Source organism: Petromyzon marinus, chromosome 5, assembly GCF_048934315.1.
Source record: "Petromyzon marinus isolate PM22_M1 ecotype Great Lakes invasive population chromosome 5, UKy_Petmar_22M1.pri1.0, whole genome shotgun sequence".
NCBI lineage: Eukaryota > Metazoa > Chordata > Hyperoartia > Petromyzontiformes > Petromyzontidae > Petromyzon > Petromyzon marinus.
Window position 1 is genome coordinate 3,699,531 of NC_133671.1, and position 12,922 is coordinate 3,712,452.

The following is a 12,922-nucleotide window of genomic DNA, read 5'->3' on the forward strand; positions in this document are numbered from 1 at the left end:
GGGGGTGAAGCCTCGATAATAATTTGTCTACATTGGCCTTCAAATGAGTTAGATAGTCCGGCGGTGATCTGTTTGCTTAAACACGTTAATATTATTGATCCTTGATCGTTTCTGCGTGCATTAAATATCGGCCGTTCTATAGGATTTGGGTGGGGGGGGCGTCAGGCTGTACGTACGCAGGTGGAGGGGGGGGTTGTAAAAAGTTCGCGTGCGTACAGAGAGGGGAGGAGGGGTCAAGTTTTGACGGATCTTTGCCAAAGTACTAAATGGATGGCCCTTTGACGGCACCGAAACACGAGTGGAAATTCCCCCATTGGTCGCACATGTACTGAATAAAAAAAGTGAAGTTTTGCGGCGTCTGCGCGAGTTCCCAGCGAGCGCACGCCCAGTACACAGACGTCCCCGTGGTGCGTTTCGGATAGCATCTGCCGTGTACATCTGTACATCACAGGGTCACCATATCAAGCTTTGGTCATTAAGTGCCGTGAAACAAAACACTTTGAAACGACGCGCAAATTCCAAAGACCTTTACGTCTATTTAAACACTTGCAAGGGATTTTTAAATAAATATATATAAAATTTTAAAAAGCGTCATACTTGGGATGTTTGACCCAATTCCTTTTCGCGATTTTTTTTTCTTGCACGTGGCCGGAAACGGCGGCGAGAACAGAGCGCGGACACGCGAGACGGGGGCATACTTTGTTGTACTGCACTCCCACGTGCACCTCGCTCCTTACGACCGAGCCAGCGGCAAATGCGCCAGAATCTGTGCAGGGGCTCAACGTGAACGGTGCTTGAGGGTTGGCAGCTAAAGTGGTGGGCGGCAAAGGGCAAAGGCGCAGCAACGTCCACCGTTGTACTGTACTGCTCCGACGTCTGTGCTCCCTCCGCACCATCGCCAACCTGCATTGACCAGGGCAGTGACGTTTCGGTCAAGCAACCCGCACGACCCTCACGGCGTGGTGGGGGGGGGCCTTCATCCAGCAGCGGACAGTACCTGCCCTACACAGATAGATGCGTGTGGCACACACAGACACGCGATTCCATCTCTGCGTGATCCACCAACGCCACCGAGTGTCTGCAGCACAGGTGTGCACCACCACCTCTACCACCACCACCACCACCAGCCCCCCCTGGTGTATGATGAAGGCCCCACGACCTCGCAAGTCGTACAAACAGTGGCCCACGAACACCTACGGTGAAACATCGAAAGGTCGCACAAATAACCCTAGCAGCGGCTAATGACCTCAAAAAGGCATTAAAAAAAAATAAACGGCGCATACAGTATCACCCAGTAGGGTTCACCACGGCCCACCATGACCCTATTGCGTAGAGAACGTCCCAGGTCGCTTAAGAGGAGCCCTCTCATGACCCGTGGCGAAACATCGGGGAGGGTTACAAATAAATCACCGATGGGAGCTTCACGAACAAAGGCCGCAAACAAATTGATACCCGAGGAGAGGGCTCAACGTCCCGACCGTAGTCTCGCAACCACAACAACAACCACAATAACAACAACAATAACAACAAGGCCAAAGTGTCCACGGCGGCAGCGAGAATGACGGACGGGGGCGATGATACAACAGGAGACGTACTGGGGGCCCCGTGCTGTGGCTAACGCGAAGCCGCTGTCGCTGTTCGGCTCCCCGAAACGAACCCAGGAGGCCGCCAATTGTCTTGGTGGATCCGTGTCGCCCGGACCACGGGGAAGTTACTCTGATGGTGATGATGATGAGGAGGATCCCCTTGCACTGCGCGGTTCTCGCTTACACACACACACGGCGCTTGTGTTGGAAGTATCGCTGGGTTAGGCAAAGACCCACTCCTGGCAAGGGAGTCTGGAGGACTTGGCGAGACTCTCCATGCTGAGCGAATGTCCCTTTGTTGGGCATGCAGTGTCGGTGGTGTTGTCGGTGTTGTTGTTGGTGTTGTTGTTGTCGGTGTTGTTGTTGGTGTTGTTGTTGTTGTCGGTGTTGTTGTTGTTGGCGCAGGGCACCTGACGGCTCCTCACCTTGTCGCCGGGGCAGCCTCGGCCTGCGCGAGAGTCGCTCCTTCGTCCCAGCGGACCCCTCTGTGCGGTCCGCTCGCCCACTGACGATGCCGTGCGGCGGTGTCGCTGTCGGTGGCGGCTCCGTCTCTGCTTGACGGGGGCCCCGAGTCGGAGGCTCCTCCCCGGGCTGGGCTGGGCCGCCTCCACGCCCGCCCGCCCGCCTCGCCAGCGCCGCCACGCCAGCGCCGCCACGACGAGAGGGGACACGCGGAGTCCATGTTGGGTGAGGCAATCGGCGTCCATGTTGGGTGAGGCAATCGGCGTCCATGTTGGGTGAGGCAATCGGAGTGCAACACCCCCCCACCGCCCCACCCCCCCCTCAACCCCCCCCCCCACCGCCCCACCCCCCCCTCAACCCCCCCCCACCGCCCCCCACCGCCCCCCCCCACCGGCCCCCCCTCAATCCCCTCCCACCGCTGCCAACGACAGATGGCGTCACGGAGTTCGCGCTCAGCGTGGATGACGTCACGACGCGCACTGCTGCCCCTGACCACGATGGCGGCTGCCCCCTGCTCGAGCTTCCCGCGGGCGCGGGGCGGCGTGCGCGTCACGTGTCCGGCCCCGCGTGGTTGGCGTGCCGCTGATTCAACAGCTCCAGGTTCAGGTACAGATACTCCAGACTCAGGTACAGAGACTCCAGATTCAGGTACAGAGACTCCAGACTCAGGTACAGAGACTCCAGGCTCAGGTACAGAGACTCCAGACTCAGGTACAGAGACTCCAGACTCAGGTACAGAGACTCCAGGCTCAGGTACAGAGACTCCAGACTCAGGTACAGAGACTCAAGACTCAGGTACAGGGACTCCAGACTCAGGTACAGAGACTCCAGACTCAGGTACAGAGACTCAAGACTCAGGTACAGAGACTCCAGACTCAGGTACAGAGACTCCAGACTCAGGTACAGAGACTCAAGACTCAGGTACAGAGACTCCAGACTCAGGTACAGAGACTCAAGACTGAGGTACAGAGACTTAAGACTCAGATACAGATACTCCAGACCCAGGTACAGAGACTCAAGACTCAGGTACAGAGACTCCAGACTCAGGTACAGAGACTCCAGACTCAGGTACAGAGACTCCAGACTCAGGTACAGAGACTCCAGACTCAGGTACAGAGACTCCAGACTCAGGTACAGAGACTCCAGGCTCAGGTACAGAGACTCCAGACTCAGGTACAGAGACTCCAGGCTCAGGTACAGAGACTCCAGACTCAGGTACAGAGACTCAAGACTCAGGTACAGGGACTCCAGACTCAGGTACAGAGACTCCAGACTCAGGTACAGAGACTCAAGACTCAGGTACAGAGACTCCAGACTCAGGTACAGAGACTCCAGACTCAGGTACAGAGACTCAAGACTCAGGTACAGAGACTCCAGACTCAGGTACAGAGACTCAAGACTGAGGTACAGAGACTTAAGACTCAGATACAGAGACTCCAGACCCAGGTACAGAGACTCAAGACTCAGGTACAGAGACTCCAGACTCAGGTACAGAGACTCCAGACTCAGGTACAGAGACTCCAGACTCAGGTACAGAGACTCCAGACTCAGGTACAGAGACTCCAGATTCAGGTACAGAGACTCCAGACTCAGGTACAGAGACTCCAGACTCAGGTACAGAGACTCAAGACTCAGGTACAGAGACTCCAGACCCAGGTACAGAGACTCCAGACTCAGGTACAGAGACTTAAGACTCAGATACAGAGACTCCAGACCCAGGTACAGAGACTCAAGACTCAGGTACAGAGACTCCAGACTCAGGTACAGGAACTCCAGGCTCAGGTACAGACTCCAGACTCAGGTACAGAGACTCCAGATTCAGGTACAGAGACTCCAGATTCAGGTACAGAGACTCCAGATTCAGGTACAGAGACTCAAGACTCAGGTACAGAGACTCCAGACCCAGGTACAGAGACTCAAGACTCAGGTACAGAGACTCAAGACTCAGGTACAGAGACTCCAGATTCAGGTACAGAGACTCAAGACTCAGGTACAGAGACTCCAGACTCAGGTACAGAGACTCCAGATTCAGGTACAGAGACTCCAGACTCAGGTACAGAGACTCCAGACTCAGGTACAGAGACTCCGGGCATAGGTAGAGGGCTCTGTGAAGGTTGTAGAGTCTTAAATTACAAGCATACAGCTCCGTACCCCTGCGTTCACCTTGTAAGAAATGAGTGGAAGAGATACCTGCTAAGAACCCCCTCATCAGTCACTCTCAAGACTGCATCTCCCTACAGTTTCCTGGGGTTTCCAAGTGAACAAATTCAAATATATTCACGCGCACACACGTACAAAAAAAACATGGACATTATTTACAAAATATACTTTATAAAATAGTAAGGTTGAACAAATTAACAAAGTATGGACATCTCAAATGTGAGTTTTTTAGAGGTTGGTTGATATCACGTATTCTGTCAAATGTGTAGCATTTGTTTTGGAATATTCTACCATTACAGTTTAAACAATGTTTTCGTGATATAAGACCACTTTGATCAGAATATTTATTTCGACTGGAGGAATCCGATGGGCTGGCGGAGGCAGAGCGACTGGTTGTTTTAAAGGGCAGGGCCTAGGGCATGGGTTGACAAATATGTGGCTCTTTAAGGACTGCTGTTTCGTGACGTTGTTTATTAAGGACCCACCGTCTCGTATTCACCACAGTGCATTTCGGCTCTTGAAATATTGAGTTTTTTGTTATCGAATTCTAAAACAAGTGGCTCTGCTTGTTACTTTTTTGGTTTGCCGGCACCTGTCCTGGGGGAAGGGATGAGGTTGTTTTCAGAATGCTCATGAAGGACACAACAACTGTGACTCCATAGAATAGCTTTGAATTAACAGCATAACGGGACTTTCAGACTTGCTTCAACATGATTCGTTTGTTCATGCCGACATTACCGAGTGATGCGTTGTATACTGTGCTGTGTTTGCACAGAGGCCCCAACTTGTTGAAATGAAAACGGCTAGGTTGGCACAGTGGGGAGGCACGGGTGACGATTCATCTGCCAGTGATCTCAATCAGTCAAAGCCATGGCACCTGGGTCTGTCCCGTGACCTGTCAGTGAGCCTTCGACACTTCACGTGGCCTCAAAGTGCAGCTAGCCTGGCACAAGCGCCGTGGTGACCTCACCTGCACTTAGTGGCGAATGGCTGCTGTTTTTCCTGTTTACGTGTTTACACGTATGTGCGTTGACATGTGTGTGTGGGTTTCCACGTGGGGGGGAGGGTAAGTGTAGCGGTTAGCACGCTGCGCTTTGATTCCCGCTCACGGCCAACACCAGTGACGATTACTTGAACCGGTCCTGGGACTCACCTCGGTCGACGCAGCCTCAAATGAGTACATGGTGCGGTGTGTAAACATCGCCACTGGGGAGACAAAGGCGGCCGGGCGTGGTGCTGGCCACTCACCCCCTCGTGTGCCGTGCCGGCCTTCATAGGTGCTCGCTAATAGCACTTGCCCCTACAGTCTGTTAAGGCTACACGGGGGATCTTTTATCTTTATATTCTTGGTTCTTTCAGTAAAGTCACGTAGAAGGGAAACATTAAAATAATAAAAATATAAAAAATAAAATTCTCACGACGTGTGAAGGTTTTCACACCTGATGATGATTGCTTGTGTTGCAGTCGAAACGTCGTGAGAATTTTTGTTTAAATATTTTTATTATTTTATTGTTTCCCTTCTACGTGACTTTACCGAAAGAACCAAGAATATGAATCCCTGCAGTCACGAAAGCTTTAAATAAATAAAAAAAATATTTGATCTTTGTTTCCACGTTGTGTGCGCGTGTTTACGCGTCGTGGTTACACGGTGCGGAGTTCACGCGCGCACAGAGATCGCTTCGAAGCAAATTCCGCTGTCAGAGAGGCATCGTCTTCTTTGCGTGTAACGTTACAACATAACTCAGCAGGCAATAGGCCAACCTTGTCCATACATCGCTGCCTCCATCTACCGGTTTGAAGTGTGTTTGACACATCCCATCAGCCACACGGACCTTCTGGGGGAGCGCATACTTTCAGCAGAGTTCATTCAATGCGCGTACACAATCAGTGCCGCCGCAGTTTTGAACCGCCAGGCGGCGGTGGGTGCGATCGTTGCGTTGTGTAATAAATAATTTAAGTTTTTTTTAATTATTATTATTACACGCTTTTTATTAACTCTGTCTATTGTTGTATCCTCAAATCTTGTAACTCAATTGTTACCCACTTCCCAATGTGGTATCGACTGCAAACTTGGTATGCTTATGTCATACTGATGACAATACTGTATTCTATCATTAAAATAAAAAGTATATATTTTTTACACATTATTTTTAATGTTATTTTTTTGCTTGGGTCTAATTGTCCACGCTCAACTGACGTTGGCTGTAAAGCACCACGGTCCCCTTACGTTGTGGCGAGCTTCGATTCCACTTCCTGGAGTCGTGGAGTTCTTTCAATACTAGTGCGGTACATTTTATTAAAGCGTGTTTTAAAAAAAAGGTTTTTTTTAAACATTACTTTTACAGTGTGGTACGCAGCTGTAAAAAGGAGACGTTACTAATGTATTCTGTTTATCACTAACGGCAGACAGCCACAACAGCGCAGTGGAAGGACCCCGTGGAATCTATCGGATTACTCAAATGACACAACTCGATTTTGTTTCGGTTTAAAAAAAAACAACAAGTTAATTATTTCTTAGGCGATCCGCAAGTGTGTGTTCACGTATATTCCTATAATTCAGGTGAGCCATCACACAAGCTGGCCATGTCAGCATGAGAGTGGCACGTGCGATTGATCACAAAGACCAATGAATGATGAGACATTCTGCGTTCAACGTTTGGGAAACTCTCGCCTTGTTACAACAACAACGATGATGATGATGACAAGTTGTCCTGTGGCCTCATGTGCGGCATTGCGTGTGTTCCGCCGCTCTCACCTGGTCTGTCAAAGACAAAGTTCCCCCGTGTAGCCTTAACATACTTTAGAGGCAAGTGCTACAAGCGAGCACCTATGAAGGCCGGCACGGCAAACGAGGGGGTGGGTGTGGCAAGCACCACGCCCGGACGCCTTTGTCTTTCCAGTGACGATGTTTACACACTGCACCAGGAACTCGTTTGAGACTGAGTCGACAGTAAACACAACAACTATCAATGACCATCAACAACAACCACCTCAACAGCAACCACCACCAGCAGCACGCGATCAGCAACCACCATCAGCACAAACTACCACAACAGCACTAACAACCACCAGCTATAAACCAAAGCCGCTTTTAATCACCAACAACTGTAATCATTAGCAACAACCACTACCAATGTCAACAACCACCACTAACCACAACAACCATACATGGTCACCAACAACAATTACATCTATAACCATTACCACCAACAGATAGCAACCACCACTACCTATAACGTCAACCACTACCACGAACAATAACAAAACACCAACAACCACCAATAAAACAACCACCATCAACACAACAACCACCACCATCTACCACCAATACAACAACCACCATCAACACAACAACCACCACCATCTACCACCAATAAAACAGCCAACACTTTCAGCCACCACCAATAAAACAACCACATCCAACACAATGACAACCACCAGTCAACTCCAACAACCACTACCAATAAAACAACCACCACAAACCGATAACAGTATCTTTCATCGTCAACTACCACCGACTACAGCAACAACCGCCAATACGACCAACATCACGCATGCACCATCATCGCACGCCTATATAGGGCACCGGTGGGGGTCTCTAACGAATTCAAATCACAGCCGAGCACGAGGTGCACGCGGCAGCGTCGCTGGTTGGATGGCTCGCACGAGCACACGGAACACGAGCCACGTGACCCGGGACTCGGAGAACGAGCCACGTGACCCGGAAGTAGAACGGGCCACATGACTCTGTTACGTCACTGCGTCGTCACGACAACCAACTCGCGCGCTCACGACGACGGATCTCCAGGCTGTGTCCAGGCAGGCCTCAACTCTGGTCCCGTTCGTGGTTGACGTGCGAATTGATTGGAGAGGCAAAACTTAATTGGTGTTAGAACACAACGGGAGGGATACAACAACATTACCTCGTCACCACTGTTGGAGAGAAGTCCCGTTTTGGAAAGAAAAAGCGGTAAGCGACCCTACTTGTACTACTACACTGGGCTTGTAGTGAGTGACTCGGGGAAAGAGCCTCCTTGATATTACAGACATAATCATAGCACCTAGAGTAATCATAGCACATAGAATATTCATAGTAGAGTATTCATAGCACGTAGAGTAATCATAGCACATAGAATAATCATAATAGGCTAATAATAGCACGTAGAGTAATCTACAACACGTAGAATAATAGTGTATAAATAATAATAGCATGTAGAGCAATCATAGTACGTACAATAATCATAGCACATTAAATCATTATAGGGCGCAAAGTAATCATAGCACATCATAACACGTCGAATAATCATAGCACGTAGAGTATTCATAGCACATAGCATAATCATAGCACATAGACTAATCATCGCTGGTTGAGTGGCGCACAGAGAACGGGGGTCACGTGACCCGCGCTTAGGACGACGATCTCGAGGCAGGGCTCACTCTGGTCCCGTTCGTGGTTGACATGCGAACTGATTGGAGAGACAAGCGCGTTGTGACAACGATATACTGTAATTTGAAGGTGCAACGATTATAAGAGGCGTGGCTGCTTTGTCTTGGGGGAGCTGCCTTTGAACAACTGCCAAAGCACCTTATTCAGAGTGTAAGTCCAGCCAAGCACAATCATGATAGAATGTGGGAAATACAAATGCAAAGTTACGGGAAAATTATCGCGATAGTCAATAACATCGTGAAAATTCTCGCATCGTATCGTGAAAAATGCTATCCTGGTAACCTTATCATTCATAACTAAAGTCGGAATCTTTCTTTTTACTGGAGGAATCCGATAAGCTATGAAGCTCTTTTCCACAGATGTCCAGCAGGGGCAAAGTACAGGTAAAGCAAACAATCACCCAAATCATACAAATAAAACTAAACCATCCCCATCCTACCGGGCAAAGCCCACGAAGCTATTAACTTATTTTCAGAATTGCCATGGCTAGCACAAACGATAGCTCAACAAAGTGGCTCGTCATTTGGACATCGATAGCGGTGGCAACGGGCAGAGAGGCTGGGGAATGTGGAATGTGCGGCACGCCTCGCGCCTGCACTGAGGAGGAGTTCAAGGTCGTGAGCATGGAAGCACTCTATCTGCTCCTGCTGCTGCTGTTACTGCTGCTGCTCCGCCTTCTGCTACAGCTGCTGCTCCGCCTCCTGCTGTTGCTGCTGCTCCACCTGCTGCTGCTACTGCTGCTGCTGTTGCTGCTGCTCATGCTGATGCTGTTCCTGCTGCTGCTTCTGCTGCTACTTCTGCTGTTCCTGCTGCTGCACGGTTTGGCTGCTGCAAGGCCTCTCATTGGGGAGTCGTTCTCCTCACTGAGACATTTCCATTCTAGATTTGAAGCTTTCGTGACTGCAAGGATTCATACTCTTTGGTTTTATTAAAATAAAATGAAGCTTGCGCTGCCTTCGAAACGTCGTGTTTTTATTGTTTATTTTATTTTAATTTGTTTTACCTACGTGACTTTACCGAATAAAACCAAAGAGTACATTTCCATTCCTCGCCTTGCTGCCAGTGACGGATTTGGTTTGCTGGGGGCGTGCACGCTGTTATTGTTTTGAGTGCCCACCCTCTTTCTAAGATTCATCTCCTTCCCTATACTGGTTTAATACCACCACCACCACGGACCCTTGCCCAATGCCAACGCTCCACTGTTATTTATAACTGGTCGTATTGGTTCTAGTCTTTTTACGTGAACTACGAATCGTGGCGCTAAAACTTAAACACGCCATATAACTGCATTTGGTGATGTTTTGGCTTTGATTACCAAATTTAGCAATCTTGTTTACCGTAACGCAAGCGTTTTACATCTTTTATGACTAAGAAGTTCTACAGGGACTCCTCTACTGAGGAAAATTCGACTTAGAGATACGAACAAACCTGTCTGTACGTCCAGTTTGCCTGTTCGGACCGAAAGTCGTAAGTTAAACCGCCGAGCAATAGATGGAATTGGTGGCATCTGCAGAACTTGAAGAACCAGTGGCATCTATGTTTATAGGAGATTATACAACTTTTAAAGCCATTCTCTTATTTAGTGTGCATGTCGTACAAAATGTTCGGAACCGACAGGAGTAAGTTGGACTTACGAACAAATCAACTTACGAACACACCTCTGGATTCTGACTCGTTCATAAGTAGAGGAGCCCCTGTATTTCCAAGATCGCCCACGTTAATGGGTGCCTGCTTCACTGGCACAACGAGTAAAGGTCGAGTCGCTAAACGTGACCCCTTCTCTCGCTCCCCAGGCCATGGCTCCCCAGCGCTCCTCGTGCCTCGTGACCGCAGTGCTGCCAACGCTGCTGCTACTGCTGCTCGTCGCCCGCCCGGGCGAGCCGTGCTTCAAGTGCACGGAAGCCATCGCGGTGCCCCTGAAAGCGCTGCTGAACAGGATGGAGATCGACAGGCCCTTCATTCGCACGAAGACGTACAAGGGCGTGCAGAATATCATCTCCAAGCTGCTGGGAGAACATTCCAAGCGCTTGATCTGTGAGTCACCCTTTTTACTTTCATTTCATTTTTTTACTCTTTATATTTACCAACTGAGGACCACTGAGCTATATAGTTATTTTTCAGAAGCAACCTGGCTAGCACAAGTGATAGCTCAACACAGTGCCTTATCACGGGGAAATTTATGGCAGCCAAATATTCTCAGCGCGTGATGTTGATTCTAAATGTGGAGGGAAAAACCGGAGGATCCGGAGAAAAATCCACGCGACCACGGGGAGAGCGTCACGTATGCTCCAAATATACAGGTGTCAGGGTTCGGGATTGAACTGACAACCTCCTGCATACCAGGCGAGGGAGTTAACATCTCCTAGCCACCGCAACGCGCTCGTTTCCTCACCGAGGTGCAGTACGAGGGCAGCCTGTGTCTCGGCACGTCACATCAACTGACAGGCCGAGAGGCATGCGGTGCAAAGAGTAAATATTTCATCAGTTTAACACGTAGGAGGCTTTTGCGACCAATATCATCCATAGTAGAGGTTATTGGGTTAGATCGTGTGAATATAAATGTGTCGTTAAACCCGCCACCACCCGACACAGCCAATTATCAAGGTTTGTCAATGTTGTGGGTTTACTCTCCAACACACCGGTGTGCTATACTAGTCACGAATTGGCCATGTTCTGTTTACGTGACAAACCTTTACTAATTGGTTGTATCGGGTGGTGGCGGGTTGAACGACGTATTTATATTTACGTGATATACCCCAAAACCTCTATTATGAGTATATATATACACACAAGTGTCTGAGATGTGTCTGCAATAGAGCTGTAAGACACGTATCTGAGAGATGATGGAAATGTATGCTCGAGATAGTGGATGTGTTAAAAATGTAATTTAGTCCAGATCTGTTTAGTGCAATGCATGTGTTAGACAGAAGAGGAATGTAAGATGTATTCAGATGAGCTGGACGTGAAACAGAATAGAGATGAGAGGTATTCAGAAGACATTGGAGGATGAAGATGCGTTTCAGAATATATGCAATGCCCACCGCAACAATCAGGGACGACTCGAAGACTTATCTTTCAACTCGGCGCGGCTTTCGTGACAACTCCACAACGATTCGTGAATGAGTGGCGTGCATCACCACCATCACTGTGGAGCCTAACACTGAACATTAAACTCCGCACACACCGCCCAGTCACTGCCACCAACTCTTCTCTCCATCCACGTGGCCTCTCGGCCGTGTGGCTGTCCCCCTGCCCTCCCCCTTCGCCCCAGGAGGCCTCCCCTGTAAACGCCGCCTGCCGCCTGGGCGGCTCATGCAGGAGGTCGGGGGTTCGATCCCGACTCTAACGTCTGCTGTATATTTGGAGTTTGCGTCTCTTCTCTCTCTCTCTCGCTCCCTGTGGCCGCGTGGATTTTTCTCTTTTTACCTCCACGTTGAGAAACGTGCTTCCGAGTATTTGGCTGAGAGAAGTGTCCACGCGATAAGTACACTCCGTTGAGCTATCACTTGTGGCCAGGTCCGCTTCTGAAGATAAGCTGCGTAGCTCATTGGGCCTTGCCTGACAAAATAAAATATAGTTTAGTTTTACATTTGGGCCCATCCATAAATGACGTCACGCACCTGGGGTGGGGGGGGGTCAGACATTTGTGACGAAGAGGGGGGGGTTGAGAAATGTGACGTCATATCAAAATGCGCAACTTTAAATAAATATAGGCAACACGTTCTACTTAATTAAATAGACTTTTTTAATAAATGTTTTCTCCTACAACATCAGAGTGCAGCGCCACATTAAATACGCACTACAATGACAATAGTTCAAAGCGATTTGAAGCATGTTTTATTTTGGGGGGGGGGCAGAGCTTTGTGACGTCATATTTGGGGGGGGGTCTGACTTTTTGAGACGTCGTGTGACGACGGGGGGGGTGGTGGGGGGTCAATCGTCCAAAATCTCGTGACGTCATTTATGGACGGCCCCTTTCCTTCTCCCCGCTCGCTCTCCCCCCTGCGTTGGTCCTGCCTCTTCTCTCCCCTCGCACCGCCCTCTCGCCTCCACACCACTCCCCCCGTCCCTTCCCCCTGTTGTATTCCTACACTGGCCGTGTCCTCGCGCTAACACCCATCACGCTGCCCCCTGTCGTCTGCACATCCACCGCCCCCCTCTGGCCATTCACCCCCCCCCCCCCAGGGCTTTCCATTCCCCTCTCATCCACCGACTGTCCGCCGGAGATCGTTTAGCTCGGCTCGACCGCTCACGGCCTCGAGTGACC

At 49.8% G+C, this 12,922-nt stretch overlaps 1 protein-coding gene across 2 annotated transcripts in view; it reads right to left on the bottom strand.

Annotated features, from left to right (window-relative positions):
- LOC116938952 (ecotropic viral integration site 5 protein homolog) overlaps positions 1-12,922 on the bottom strand; it is a 583,027-nt gene that overhangs the window by 45,058 nt on the left and 525,047 nt on the right. Inside the window, exon 1 of one of the 2 annotated variants that reach the window (XM_076061016.1) lies at positions 2,012-2,308. The exons of the other annotated variant lie outside the window; for it this stretch is intronic. Within the exon in view, the coding sequence (XP_075917131.1) occupies positions 2,012-2,293 (282 nt within the window). The 5' untranslated portion in view covers positions 2,294-2,308. Of the gene's footprint in view, positions 1-2,011; positions 2,309-12,922 lie in introns of those variants that run through there. 2 annotated transcript variants of the gene reach the window in all.